The 16010-nt window shown below is 41.5% G+C and overlaps 1 protein-coding gene across 4 annotated transcripts in view; it reads left to right on the top strand.

The window, feature by feature from the left end:
- Positions 1–13128: 13128 nt before the first annotated feature.
- The window catches only part of LOC117963666 (sterile alpha motif domain-containing protein 11-like), a 55509-nt gene continuing 52627 nt past the window's right edge, over positions 13129–16010 (top strand). For 2 of the 4 annotated variants that reach the window (XM_058993225.1, XM_058993226.1), the window contains exons 1-2: positions 13129–14337; positions 15997–16010. The exon at positions 15997–16010 is cut by the window's right edge. In XM_058993225.1, coding sequence (XP_058849208.1) covers positions 13584–14337; positions 15997–16010 — 768 coding nt within the window. In that variant the 5' untranslated portion in view covers positions 13129–13583. Of the gene's footprint in view, positions 14338–14588; positions 14760–15132; positions 15410–15996 lie in introns of those variants that run through there. The other 2 variants (XM_058993229.1, XM_058993228.1) reach the window with 2 other exon arrangements.

The following is a 16010-nucleotide window of genomic DNA, read 5'->3' on the forward strand; positions in this document are numbered from 1 at the left end:
CTAAAACAAAGATATAGTTGTTCCATGCTGAAAATTTAATCTGAACTAGTTCAGCAAATCTCAAAATTAAAATACTTTAAAAATGTACACCACGGCTTGGTAGGGAAATGTGTTTATAATTGTGATGAATTTACACGGAAGTGTATTTAATATCATAATCACACAGGGATGTGTTGACGTCTGTTTAGTGTGTGGGGTGGGGGGGGGGTCTTTGTGTTTTGTGTTTGTTTGTGCACACATGTGTAAGCAGAGTTTCAATTTATTTTTAACATGCCATCCATGATCCTTCACGCTTCCTCACCCCTGCTTCACTGCCAGAGCCCCTGTGCTCAACTGACGCAAGTCCATTCCTTGCAGGGAGATAAACTCCCCGAGGAAAACACAGCCAGTTCCTAGGAATGAAGTGCCTTTGGCAGTGGAGGAAGGGGAGGTCAGTTATTATCGGGGGGGGGGGGGGGGGTGAAGATATCTGGACAATGTTAAGCCAGTAAAGATGTTGAAGTTTATGCTGTGCTTGGTACATTGACTGGTGGGTATCATGGGTAAATATAACTAATGTGCCTGTCTGCGCTTTCTTTGGAAGATTCTTTGATGCAGTTTGCAACATACATCGTTGTGTGAAAAGTCAGTTACAACATTCCACCACTAAGTGGCACTCTGTGCTATGCAAAAAACATATTCTATGTAATAACTTGTCAGTAGTTAGAATGTTAATTAATCAGGTGCTGTTGAGCAATGGTGTTCTCTAGACAGCTTAAGCGTGAGAAGGGGGAGAGTTTGAGAATGCAACACAATCCTTTAATTTGATTTAATTTGTCATCAAACTCCTCCGCAAACACAAGCATCGTCTTGCTGACATTTGCAAACTTGTTTCATTTTAGAATATGTTCTGCGTTGTGCTGTTTGGTGTCATTTTTGACAGTTTTTCATTTCTGAGCTATACATCCTTGGCATGGATCCCAGGCTTGGCGACGGTTCTCTCTCATGCAAGTCTAGTGTTGGAGTTTTTCACAATTGAGAAAAATAAATTTTCAGCAACTTTAAAAATAAAAATGTTATATTGGTGGGGTTGTTCAAGTTCCATGTTACAATACCATGTTACCATCGCATAGAAACAAACTGATTCAGATGTTAAGGGAATGGTTTTAAAATGAGATTTTGTTTCCGTCTGAAGTGATGTAATGCTCCTTCCCTTTTGAAATCTACTTCGTTTGCCTTTCCACTTTCAATTATTTTTGTCTCAGAATTATAAACCCAGATTATTATAACTGCTAGTTTCGCACAAGCAGTTAAGGATGCTGGCGAAGAGGATTATGCATGCTTAGCATTAGGCTGAGGGACTGCGCAGGTATTGTGTCTGATCCACAGAGCCACTGCAGGTGAAGAAAAAGCACAGGTTTCAATTAGAAGTGGTGACAAGGCGAAAGGGGACCCGTGAACGAGACTGATTGTCAGACACTGCAGGGCCCCGAGCTCTGGAGGGGCACTGGGATTAAAGGGTCAGGACTCCCAAGGACAGCCGCTGCTTGGCTGACGGATCTGTGAGCTCTGTGCCAGCCAGCCCATGTTCAAGGTGATGATGTGAACTGTGCTCTGCATGTGCAGCTGCTGTTTATCTTCTCTTGAAAACTCTGGCTTACTCCCTCCCCTGTTTTTAAGCATTACTATACACAGCAAAGTTTTTCATCACCTAGAATTTTAGGATTGAGACGTAATTAAAAACTACATGAACATAGCTTAGATCTTTTATTTAACATTGTGTAGTCAAAGAAACTAAGCGGTATGCAATTCAGTATGTTAACATAACAGTATTCCACGTGTTTCATTCGACTTTATGAAGCCCAATTTGTTAATTTTATAGGGAGATGCTAAACTTTTGGCCATAGCTGTGTATATATAAAATAATAATAAAGATCAGATGAAAACTGATGTCTCCTTTGCAAATATGCAAGTCTGTGCTTTTAATGGTGAAATCTCAGTGTAGTGTTTTTATACGGCGTTATCCCCTCCTGCCTGCTGGTGGTGTTGAGAGATTGAAGCGTGAAGAGTTACCCGTATTATGCATTGCAGCTGAAGCCTGAAACAGAAATCTGTGCCAGCTGACTCTGCACGGCTGAACAGCACCGCTCCTCCCTGACCCTGGACTGGGAGTGGGGGCAGGCAGGCTCTGAGGAGACTCACAGCTGCTCTCCCTGTTCCAGAAGCTCCAGGCAGCAGTATTGTGTGTAGTGCCTCCTAGTGGCGGTGAAGTGAATTACACAGAAAAAGATCTTTAATATCAGCGTTTTTGTGCCTTGCATTTTGTTTTAGGCTAGTTATTAATTTTTGCCCCAGTTCTTGCTATTTATACTCCAGCAATATGTGTTGGCAACATCCAACGCCTGGTACGGTATGATCTGATCTAAATTGAAAGCCTGGTGGATGTTCTGGAAGGAGCTGATTGGCTAAGTGGTGGTGGGTTGGGTGGTGCATGGATGTAGGTTGGTTGATTCCAAAGGCCCTGGTTTTTCAAGGGAGAATTTCCACCCTGTTCATATAACCAACCAATCAGCAGGGCTTTATGTAGAATACTAGCTACCTGAGTTCTATTCATGGCAACAGGGAACCCACAAAGAATGGAATGCTTTCTCAGTCTCTTTATGAACTATCTGGAGGTGTCATGAGCAGGTCAGGTCTAGCTGCATTCATCGATTATCACTCCAGTTGAGAACGGGGTTATGGTATCTAGCTTTGCTTAGCACTTTCAGTGGATCCTAGGCAAAATGCCTTCAAAACTAGATGTTAAGAACTTCATAATGTTATCGCTACAGTCTCTTGGAGAACGTGGTTGGTTTTCTGGATGAAAACCTAATAAATTCAGTCATTTGTGTTTTTATGTTGTAGTTGGATTCAGTGTGGTCTGTGAAAATGTTAGCCAGGAGAAAAGTAAATCAATATAAATAAGGAAGTTTACCGGGTCATGACCTCAGCATCTGTTCTTCTTGGGGGGCTTGTCCTGGCCTCCTCCGTCTCCTCTTGTCAAGTGTCCAAGGTATATTCCACGACCCCCTGTTCTGCCATTTCCTGCACTGAGACATTGCAACGGCCCTCCAGAGAGGTAGTGCCATGAACTTTCACTTCCTGTCACCTGATCACAGAACCCACATCAGAGCTGCAGGGGTAGACTGAACATTGTGTCTTATTGTGTACAATAAAGAACATCAAAAGAAAAGGTAGACTGGACATATGGCATCTTGGATTGCGCTCATGGCTTGTTTAACCAGGCAGTGAGCAAGTCCAAGTCTGGGCTTTCGAAAAAATCTGTTCTGTTGGGAGCACATTTTTTTTATTATTTATTTATTTATTTTAAATTGTATTCGTTGGAAAAGCCATATGAACTACAAGCGGCTTGCTTCAAAGGCGTCCCAGGAGGAAGGCAGGAGCGAGTTACAGTTACACACAAGCATACCGCGAAGTTATTCAATGTCTTGTAGCACAGTTTCTGTCTATTTAACTTCACTATTATTATTATTATTATTATTTATTTCTTAGCAGACGCCCTTATCCAGGGCGACTTACAATTGTTACAAGATATCACATTATACATTATTTCACATTATACAGATATCACATTATTTTTACATACAATTACCCATTTATACAGTTGTGTTTTTTTACTGGAGCAATCTAGGTAAAGTACCTTGCTCAAGGGTACAACAGCAGTGTCCCCCACTGGGGATTGAACCCACAACCCTCCGGTCAAGAGTCCAGAGCCCTAACCACTACTCCACACTGCTGCCCCAGGTGTCCTTGCACTTCACTTCTGATCTAGTACACTGTTGTCTTCCGAATGATGGAGACCAGTTGCTTTGAAGTACAGGCTTCAGATTGGGTACTAGGTTGTTTATGGTTCTTGTCCAATAAAAAGACACTTGGATATAGGCAAATCTCTTCCAATTTCATACTGTATTCTAGAATTCTCTTGTAAGAAATGTCTAAAGAAACATAGAGATATAGATAAACTTTTTTTTTTTGAACAGGAAATGGATAGCAGTTAAATTCTCGTTTCTGACCCTCTTCCCCCCCCCCCCCCCCCCTGCCCCCAAAACAAAAAAAATAAGTCTCCATGAGTTTGTAATTGTACTTGGCCAGTAAATAGTTCACTTGATATTGGGTTTTTCCAGGAAGCACTGATTTCCCCCAGCGCCGGTCAGATGAAAGGCAGGCAGTATTGATCTGGCAGCGGGGGAGTCTCGCTGTGTGTGCATTCTGGAGTTGTCGGAGAGAGGCGGCTCTCTGTTTGGAGTCTGGGGCTGCCAGGGGAGCTGGCGGAGAGGGAGCCGCCTCTCCCCATCACACACACACACAATGTGCAGTCTGCTGTTGTTGATGAAAACTGTCAGAGCGGAGCAAGGCGGCTCAAGGTCAGAGAGAAGGCTGACCTTAAAGATGCAATATCCCTTTTTTCAGAAGACTGCCTGGCAATTATAACTGATTTTAACTCAAAGAGGCAGAAGTAGTATTTGGGCAGTTTTTAAATGTTGGCTGCGACTTGTGCTTTTTAGTTTTTTTTTTCTTCTGAAGTATGTTGTTGCTATGCTGTGATAAAGGTTTATTAAAAAATAACACAATCTGTTTTTAGTTTTTAAAAGCCGGAAATTGACCTTCTTGACAAACCTAGCTGTAGAAATGTAAGGTTTGCAGAAGCTTTAGCACTTCAGTGATCAATGATAACATTTGTTTGGATTTCAGTGATTCCACTGTGTTTTGCTGACATGCATAGTCTTCTATGCGTCTGTTGAGACACAGAGTAGTCAGAGGCACGGCTCTGTGCTTCAGAGCTCATCATACTAAGCTTTCTTGAACTGCAGTTGAACCTTCATGGGACATTGCTCAATCAAACTTAGTATTTCTACCTTCTTGGTCAGTAGGTATAAAATATTCAGACTGCATACAACATGATGGTTAAGACAATATTTGATTTGCCTTCTTACGACAACATCATCTTGTTGGTTTATTATCTTGACGACAATAATATTATTATTAATAATAATAATAATAATAATAATAATAATAATAATAATAATAATAATAATAATAATAAGTGTAATTAATATAAATATTCTTTTTTTTTAATTGAAAAGAAATGGGGAGGGTGTCATAGTTATTATATCCTCCTGGTAAAGAACGTTTTCCCATTTGAGTGGCGTCCGTGCATTGCAGGATGTGGAACCTCTCATGACTCCATGCTCTGGGATTATAGAATAGAGTATCTCTGTGTCAAGTTAGGCTACATTTAATATGAAACGGTTCAGGGGAAGCAAAAGGGAAGCCTGCCCCATCACCTTCAGTGTTTCGGGGGCCTTAAAAGGTAACATTTTCAATGTGAAATGAGGTCATTATAAATCCATTTTGATTTCCTCATAACCGTTAAGCATCGGGTCTTTTTTTAAATTTTTATATCAGTATTACACATCCATTATACAACACAGGACCTGCATGCAAAACATTTTTTTAATATAAATGTATAATTGTGTGCTGGTTAATTTAATTATTATTATTGTTCTTTTTTTTAAATACAAGTACTTGTATTCTGAGTGCAGGATACACATAACCCAAATCAACACACCAGCGCTGTTCACATTTTTGAATTGTATAGCTTCTGAACGATGCTTTGACTGCATTAGGCTGACAGGACAGGGCACGGTTTGAGAGACGCGCTGTACGCCTTGCTCGAGTGGCTGTGTGGGCTGCTGCCGCGGCAACGTGGTGTGACCAGTCCCAGTGCAGTTACCCCAGGGGCATTTGCCAGCTTGTCCTCCCTAGCATGGCTTCACTGAGAGATCCTACATTTGACAGAGACAAACCAAACCACTCAACCAAAATTGGAAGTTTTAAAGGTATAGCAGACCACAAAGTGTGCGTGTTTTTCACATTCTTATACAACTGCTCCATCAAGTATACTTTAACAAAGCCAGTAAACCAGTAGTATATGGGTCATTGCACTGTATTTGTTCTGCGTAAACCTCGCTCAATACATGTTAGTCCAATTTTTATTTTGTTTTTAGGTAGTATAGCAAAACACTGTTTTGACGCACTACGTATATTAAGAGTGGGGATATTTGTCAAGTATCCTTTTAGAACACTTTCATTTACACTGCCAATTTGTTTAAATTTGCCATTCAAGTTAGTTGAAGTGGAGGGACGCTCTTTTTTAATTTTTGGTTTTACCATCCCCTTTCTATTGGGTGTACTGGGGAGGGGGGGTCTGGTGCTGCCTTGTTAAGCCACACAAAAATTCTATTATTGTACCCCACAGAATACTGATATTCGCTTCCCATATGCACAGCTTCCAGGTAATCCAGTTTCATATAGTTGCTTTAATCTTCGCCTCCCTCCCCTCCCCTCCCCTCCCCTCCCCTCCCCCCGCGCCCCGCTGAGTGTGGAGGCGTCTACAGGGCGTGACCGGCCCTGCTGTGCTGCAGCGCCTCGGGGGAGAGAGCGGCCAGGGCGGCTCGCTAATTGAAACGTGTCGGCGGCTCATTGACGTCTCAGCTCTGGTTTCAGGGCAATTTCAAACCGCAAAGCTGATTGCTGGGTTTCACATCACACACGCACACACACACAAAAAAAATCAATAGCAGCCGAGAGATCAGGGATTCGTACTTATACAGTGCTTTAACCCTTTCCTGGACACACTTCTGGATTATGAGGTGACGTGGTCCCGTGTTTAAGAGATTTCTCATTTTCTGAACCTTCTGGAATTTTGCCAGATGCCAAGGCCTGTTATTGCTGTTTTGTTGTTCAATCTAAACGTACTACTACTACTACTACTAAATAATAATAATAATAATAATAATAATAATAATCTACTCTGAACCGTACACCCACACTTTTTAAACCCTTTTTCTTGACTTGGCAGACTAACGACTATAGCAAACAATACGAACAATACTGGGTGTTTTTGTTGACTTGTACAGACTTAAGGTTTTTTTTTCTGGCTGCTTGTTTTATTTGAATGCTCATGCTGAGAGACAGTGTGCTGAAGGAACAGCGAAGGTGTGGGTGGGACACTGGACAGAAGCTGTCAAACGAAATGAGGGAAATGGCGCTTTTTAAAATGGTTGTAGTTCTATTCCAGAGGTGTCAAACCCCAGGCCTCGAGGGCCGCAGGACTGGTTTGCATTGCAGTTTAAACTCTCAATTAACATAATTGATCTAACTTGTTCAGTTTGACATATTTAATATTTTTCAAGGTATTATTTTACAGTTGATTTTAAAAAATGCACTTTTGCTTCAAGAGTTAAATGTGTCCAATTAATCAAATAATTAGACCAATTAAGAAATTGCGAGCCTGGTATCGTACTTGTACAATGCAGGGATGGAAGTAAGACTCCTATTGCATAGCAGTTTCACCCATTCCAGGTTTTAATACATGCTGAATTAGCCGCAGTGTATAGGTAACAAGCTCGGCGTGTCATCTTAAACTCATGGTAAAACCAGGAATGGATTAAACTGCTATGCAACAGGAGTCTTATTTCTATTAACTGTATCACATGAAGACCATGCTGACTCTCAGTTTTGTTTACATTCCCCCCAACTAAGGCTACTTTTTAACTGCAAACACCTGGTTTGATCCCCATGGGTTAATAAGAAGCTTCGGTACATGCCTTTTAAGTCTTGAGATATTAAGGAGAGGCAGGCAGCTCTCAGAGGGCTGCCCAGACCTGCCTCTATTGACAGGCACTGCTTTTCAAAGTGTACAGAACATGCTGTCAGGTACAGCTGTAAACGAAAAGCAAAGGTGTACAAATGTACCTGCACTGCTTGCTTCTGTTTGTGATCCAGTTTGTGTAATCAGTTTAGCAATGGACCTATTTTTATTTACTCCGTTTTAATTTTTTTTTTTTTTTTTTTTTTTTTTTTAAATTGGATAAAGCCGTGATTTTTGGCTGTACGTAGACGGAATTGCGCAGACAATGAACCCAGCGAATAAAAAGTGGAATTGAAGATAAAGTAATAATTTATGTTCCAAGCACCGCTGTGGTGGGATAGCTGCGCCAATAACCCCCACTAACTCCGAGAGGCACGCAATCTTTTAGTGCACAAATTATTAACGAACAACAACAAAAAAAGACTGTAATCTGATCAGGCCTGCCTGCGCATTTTTATTTCTGGCTTGTATTTATATACATTCCGGACTCAGTCCACCCCAGAAGCTCCCGCAGGAGAGTGGGTTTATTGGCCCAGTGCCACGTATGATAAAACAAACCAACCAAAAAAACCATGCAGTAACCACGCTATTTTTTGGGGGGGAGGCAGAAAGGACCTTTTTTTGTATTCGATGGTGAAACGCGTTAAATGCACCTTGATATGTATAATACGTCATTGTATGAAAGTCGCCCCTTGCAACAATCTCTCTCCAGTCCATTACAGTGTTTGTTTTTAACAAAATTGCCGGTATTCGTGTACCTTCATTATTGTCGGTAATGCAGCACACACAATATAAAATACTCAGCTGCTCGCCCGCATGGTTGAGGCGTACAGAACATCTGTGGAGTGCCACCCAGTTCCCCTGGGACCGGGGTCCTATAGTGTGCAGAGTAGTTATTCTGCCTTAGGGTTCCGTGCAATATTACTTGACTCATTTAAATACTAAGCATCAGACCTGGGGATTTGATTTACATACAACCTCTCTATCATGTTTAATAATTACAGTAAATAGTGATGATAATAAACACAGACAGCAAATCGGAGAAGGTGCTGCAGAAACACTTGTTTCCAGACAGTAGTCTTCCAATAATAAGACTGTTGCCGCTGCAGTTAAGGGATCGGTACCTACATGTTCCTAACATTTAGTTTCTTGCGTGCTCAATATCGTATTTGTTTTCTGTATGAGTCACTTTTTTTTGTTTGTTTATTTTTTCTTAATTAGTTGCCATGCTTAGTCTATCCCAGCAGCCCATGCGTCTGAAACCATTCCTCACGGCTGAAGTGAAAAAGTGAGGTGGGGAAGCATATTAGCGTTGCACTTCATTGCAAAAATAAAAATCAATTATAACGCAATGGCACTGGAGTATAAACACACAAGCATAGGTTGCTGTGACTGGGTCATATTGTATTGTGCAAAGCCAATTCCAAAATGTCAAACCACTTAGAATTAGGCAAGATCTTCCATTACGCTGGGTGCGCCATGCAGCTCCCTTCATAACACAGTGGTATCGACACCAACAATGCCCAAATAATAACACTTGGTTATCCAAGAGTTTTTTTTAAATTATTATTTTAACAATGTAGCTGTGTTTAAGACTAAGTATTGTATCCCTATCCCACTACCAAAATTGTTTTAGTACATATTATCTTCATTTGTTAAAAATATGCTTAATAATGAAGCAATTTAAAAACCCGTATGGGGTTCTAATGACTACAGAACGCCGACAGGAAATATCTATTCAAAGAGTGTTATTTTATACAGTGGTTATTTGTCTAGCCCTAGACTTTGGTCTCAAATGAACATACACCGGACAGGTTGGTCGACTGAATAGATAAACCCAGCTCTGTGTAAGGAGCAGTCACCATGGGGATTAGTCTTGCGGCCCCTCAGATCCTCCGAGCGCGGAGACGGGCGCCGCCAGCACTGCAAGCCCATTGAGACTCAGCAGGTTAGATCATGCTGTGGAGAGCCCGAGCGCCGCCGCCTCTGCGCGGTACGGGAATACAGTGGTGCTGTAGGGTAGGCTGCAAAACCCCATTACCCTCCGTGATGAAAGCGCTCCATTTATGAAAGATGAAACGGCTACTGAGCTTCAGTCCTGTCAGATAATCATGGTTCTTTTAAAAACTGTATATAGCCAATTTTTTTTTACTGTGCTTAGTCAACGTTTTAAATATAAGCAGACGTACTTTATTAATTAATAAGACGCTTGTAAATCCCCAATCATCTGTAATATATAACTTAAATAAGTATACAGTATTTCAGTTATAGCCGTACCATTTTTTTAAAGTAACTTTATTTTAATGAGATTTTTATTGATATGGTGTATAGTCTACATCTATCTTGCATTTTGAGCGTCATATTGTAACGCATTGAATATAATAGGCTTTATATTTAACAATTTAACGATAAGAATTCTGCCATCAGTCATTCTAAATGTATTATGGGGTTGTATACAGATGTGTGAAGCTCATGGTAAGTATATAGAATAGGTCTGTGCCGATGATAAAATGTATCGGTACAGTATATGGACTCATAAGCGTATGCTTTACCTGCGTCTCTATTTACAATTATTTATACACGATAGTTTATTAATTAGCCATGCGCTTTCACTTTAAGAATTATCAGCGGTGGGTGGGGGGGCGAGACGCTGCTTTTTCCAATATGGATATGTATTTTGCAGTCGGTGTCTGAAAGGCTGGCTCCAGGCTCAAGGGGTGGGCTCGGTCTCTGATGATTTTCCAGTGAGTATTTGTCAGGTCAGAGTCTGAACCGCCCGGCGGTCTCCTCTCCTCTCTCCCCGGGTTATTTATTACCTCTCTCCCCCGGCGGCAGCGCTGCGGCTCCGGAGCCGCTGCCAAGAACGGCGCGGAGGCGGGGTGTGCACTAGGGGGGTTCTCGATAAGCGAGAAAATAATGTCGCTGGCTGAGAATAGTTATATCTTTGGCTAGTATTTTACAGGAAAACGTGCACTTAGACATAATCTAAAAGTTATTGTAAGGAATATGGTGATTGGTGATTTTTAATCTTCTTGATTTATTTTTTCATTATTCTAAATGTTTGATAACACAATCCACCAGAATGGCCAAATAAAATAAAATGAACACTTTTTATTTTAAGATAAAAAATGAATACAATTTCACACAGACATCGAAACAGAACGGATGCAGCTGCCTGTTGGGATTCAGTTTCAGTCACAATAGGTAAGACAGCAAAGACAGTCCAGGTGTGCCGACACCCTCTGCGCAGTGTTTGGCAGGAGTTTTTTCTAACGCGTGTCATAGGGGAATCTCCTCTGTGCTGAAGAGGGGGCTCGCCCACTCAAAAAGGATGTGGAAAAAAACAAACTGCAGCACTGACAGCTGGTTCCATCCCATCTGCTCCCTGGTGACCTTTGAACCTGCGCTGATGCACCCAGTGTGCTCGGGAACTCCTCTGTCGGCAGAGGTTTTATCGGCACCCCCGTAAATGGAAAAGGTTAATCACAAGCCTTATCACTCGAGGGGGTGGGTGTGTGGTTTGGGTTTGGGTTTGTGTGAGGGTGGGGAATACCCTTGAAGGAACTCCATCACACCAGCGCATCGCATCTCAGGTGCAGGCAATTAAACATGCTTAACCCTGCAGCTCTTGAGCGCCTGTGGAAAGTGACAAAGGGCAAAAGGTCAAGGCACGCTGACTGCACTTAGTCACGAGATTCCCTCTCCTGGCAGGGTGAAACACTGCGTCTTTTTGTGCATCTGGGTGTTGCCATGAGGAGGATTTTTAACTTGCATCTTCCAAGCAGTAATACCTTTCTCGAAGTGGAACAAAGTGTTGCACTTTGAAATTTCAGGTCACTCTCTGCTTGCAGCGATCCCCTCAAGTGTTTGTCAGGGTTTATTTATTTTGTATTTGGAATCCATTTGATGTAAGATTTGCAGAGAAGCGCATCTGTACGAACTAACAACGCTCTTCACTGTATGATTTTCCAAGCTGCGTGTTACCAGGTGGTAGTCCCCACTTCATCAAGTCTGTTTCATTCCAAATAATAATTTTGTTTTTGTCATCAATGTTAACGGTTTTAGCTGGCCTCAAAGAATATCAAGAGACAGGACCTTGTAGAGGCATTCTTTTAATACACAAAGCCTCTTTATATCAATATATATCTATATCCCAGTGGGGAAGCAGGCTGCTAGTTGGGCAAGTCCTTGTGGAAGAAAGGAGTCCCTTGATAACTGGGATGAGGGCTGGGAATTCTCTGGATCTACTGAGCTACTAAACAGCACAACAAACGCATTCACACCAAGGTTCAGATTTTGTTGAAGGGGGAGCTGAAAATGATTGCACTCTCTTTGGCGGCCTGAAGGCACTGTATGCCAAGCTGAAATCCCATTTAAAATATTAGCAGTTACAGTTTGTGGCCACGAGTGGCGCTATGTTCCAAGTAACCAAAAGCAGTATTAAAGGGTAATGCACATTTGCCATAATACAGTATAAGCGGTGGTTTGGCACGTTTTAATAGTCACTGCATTCCAGACTCTATAGACCTGTAAGCATAGCAAATATATTGTGCAAGACCGTGGTACTATTGTTTCCATTTTAGGTCATTTGTTGCAATACCCTTTTGGAAGAATTGACAGTATTGCAATAATAGCGGCCCTCAAATAATATCTAATATCTGGACGGGAAGTGTATGGAAAAACGTTGCAATAACCAGCATTATTGCAACACACAATTTAAGAAGTGGCATCCACTGTATAATGTATGTCACCCTGTCTGCTAAGAGCACCACACACACTGGTTATCTCGAAGGGGCTTATGATGATGAGGAAGCCCCTGGTGTTGAACTTCCCAAAGATGTGCCATCAGAGATTGGAAACAGCTGGTGGATAAACCTGGACTCCTGTCTCCAATAAATACTTCCAATGATATTCTGCTAAAATACATTGACGCTCTCTGGGTAGCGTATTGGAGTTATATATAGATATAAGGAAGCGATTAGACCATTGCTCTGGTACACTTACTGTCTAATCACCCTGTGTCTATCTATCATAAAACACACTTATATACTGAGTAAACAATATGATGGAAAAGGGAAATGATTGCACATTTGTAACGACACGAACAAGGGAATTGGTTTGTATTATTTCACTTCTAAACAATGTTTTTTTTAGGAGATTGCTGATGTGTGAGTGATTTCTCCCAGTGACTGGATATGTGTTACAGCTGATCTAGAACAAGCAGCAATGTTGAACTATGTAAAACTATGCTTATTCACTTAACTGCAAAATAGAAATAAAATATCCAAATACGGTCTGACTAGTAAGAAAACAAATCATGCTCCTGTGCTTTTTTGCTTACAGTGAAACAACGAAGGCGTCCGTCGCGCACCCCCTTGTCTATTTTCGCGCCCGCAAACCCTCTGCTGTTTAAATGGGCCAAGTTAGAGAAGCGGCGGAGAGTGCAAATCTTGTTTGGTCTGGGTCTCTGAACTAAAGCGTGACTTTAGAGAAAAATACAGGGTTAAAATGATATTTTAAAAACACCCCAACAGTACCAGATAATTACTTGCGATAATCACTTTAAAACAAGACATGTAGGGATTTGTATTGATACTTGTTATGCGAGAAAGGGTGAGGAAATAACTTTTATAAGACTGGTGTAAATGAGAGAGATATTGCACATTGCAGGTAGAACGCTGCACCCTATAAAGTTGACTGACTCGTGGTGTTATAGGGGGACACTGACAAATAGAATTGTATATATATAAACACCACTGGCCAATTCGTAAGGAAAGGGAAATCGGAAGGCAATCAGTTTGAAAAATTCTTCTGCCCAGAGGTAGGTCGATGCGGGATCAATAAGCATTTTAACCAACATAATGTCTGCGGCAGCAAGGACCTCTTCAATATGTCAGGTATTAGTACGGATCGCCAGATTAGCCGGCAGGAGTGCAGCGAAATCCACGGAGAGATCGGTGCGCTAAATCCTCGAGAAAACGAACCTAAAGAAAACTGGGCACTTAAAAATGGCAAACTCCTGTTGAATTGCAACGCTCTCTTAGAAACTAAGCCGGTAGCCGGGCGTAAAAAGTGGCGCGTCTGGGAAGCAGAAATTGACAAACTCCAAAAAGAGGAGCAGCAAGTTGGATCGGACGAGTTGTTGATTACTTGTTACAGGAGTGTGGCTTTGAGTAACATGCCTGCTATCAAAAAGGAGAGACTGGACGGAGAAGAGATGGCTCTGGCTGCGTTTAATCAGCCCATGGAGACTCTGCCAGAATACCTGGCTCCTTTAAACGCCGCTGCCATCCCGGTGGTGACCCCCCATCCGCCACCGTACGATCAGATTTTTGCCCAGCACCGTAGTTACTTGGGGCTGCATGAGACGCACCATCGCCACCACCACCACCATCACCCCGACGACCTGATGCTGGAGAGATTTTCATCCATCCCCGATTTCCAACCCCTTTTCGACAACGGGGAGCCCTGTATCGAGGTGGAATGCGGGGAAAACAAGGCTTTGCTGTATATCAATAAACTATGCCAAGGCAGTAAAGGACCGTCCATCAGATACAGGGGAGAGTGGCTTACCCCCAACGAGTTCCAGTTTGTCAGTGGAAGGGAAACTGCGAAGGACTGGAAACGCAGTATCAGGCACAAGGGTAAGCTGAAAGAATTGCCAGTCTCTGTAAGGGGAATAGTATGCATAGTTTTTTTTTTTTAATTTAAGAGCGATGTTCTACGACTGAAATTCATAGTCAGAGGGGGCCTGCTGTTGGAATTAAAGGGTTACAAATACAGTACCTTCCTTACGTAGTTTATAAATTAAGAGAGACGGTGAAACGCGGCCAGTTATTGTACCTTTTGGAGAAGTGCATGTGGCGATGATGAGGTGAAAAAGCGACTACAGGAATTTTGGAAAGGTGGATTTTTTTTTTAACGACTTGGCTGGGAAAACAGATTTCAGACTTTGAAGGGTGAAACGAAAAGGAAACCCTACCAGAAAGCGGCTACTGCGGGGAAGCGCAGCATATAGAACCACTTTGGAAACGAGTTAAATACAAGGGATAGAAGCAAAGGCACGGTAATGTGAATACATGAAAGCGCATACATAGAGTGCGGATGTATAGGGTGTTCTTTATTTATCTGTTGGAAGCTTACTTTTAGTGGGTGTATACCGTAAGGTACTGCTTCCCAAACATTGCAACGCCTGGGACTTATAAAATACAATTAGACATTCTAGGAGCTGTACAAAAAGTTCCAGGCTTAAGGTATGATAAGAACTGTAAATTGATCATATTTTTAAAACAGAATTAGACTACTGACTCCAGTGCAATTTTTAAAACGTTTTTTTAAGCAGGCAGGGTAGAGTTGTTGGTCTGTATACCGCGGACAGCGATACTCCCTGTGGATGCGGCTTGAGAGACGTGACTTCATGCGATTCATTCCTAATACCCCACCCCCGTGTGGATCGGGTACAGAGCACTGCAGACAGCCCTGTCTGGAAAAGGTGGTGTTAAGACTGTGGCTGGAAAAATGGATCCAGTTTGAAATCGGGTTCTGAAATTGCTTGTTTTGAGTGAGGATTGAAGCAGGAAGTGGTGGGGGACCGGGTCGCAGTGAGAGGCAGTTAAAAGTGCTAGCGGGGTCGCGCAGCTAAACGAGAGCTTGCGAAAGTGATTGGCGCGGTCTGTTCTTTATCGATCAGAAACAAATTATTAATAGTGACTCGAGGTATGTCTGTTTTCTGCTGTTCTTTTTTTTCTTTAACAAAATAAAGTTTACATATTCTGGGCCGAGTAGCTTAGACACCAGAGAGCCAAAGAGCGGTATGCCTTTAGAAATGTAACCCAGTTCTGGGCTGGCATGGTCAAAATCATGGATGGAAATGCAACGGTCATTTTCCATGAAAGCGAACCACACGGATATCGTTTCTTTTCTTTCTTTCTTTCTGTTTATATATATATATATATATATATATATATATATATATATATATATATATATATATATATATATATATATATATAACTTTTTTTTACTATAGCCAATTAAAAATAAGTATTTAACTATATATCGTATTTATTTATATATATAGTATAATGTTATTTACAACATCCAAATATTGCCTTATGCAGTTTTTTTTCCATTTTGACATTTGGAAAAGAATACACAAATGAAGGATACAAAATATATTAGTAGTAATAATAACAGCAGCAACAAAACTGTCAGGAGAAACACGTGGATCTAATTGTGTCTTATGTGTTTAATTGCAATTATACATATATTAATATATATTCCCTTTTTTTGTTTCTTTCCAGGAAAAAGTTTGAAG

This window comes from Acipenser ruthenus, chromosome 20 (genome assembly GCF_902713425.1).
Source record: "Acipenser ruthenus chromosome 20, fAciRut3.2 maternal haplotype, whole genome shotgun sequence".
NCBI lineage: Eukaryota > Metazoa > Chordata > Actinopteri > Acipenseriformes > Acipenseridae > Acipenser > Acipenser ruthenus.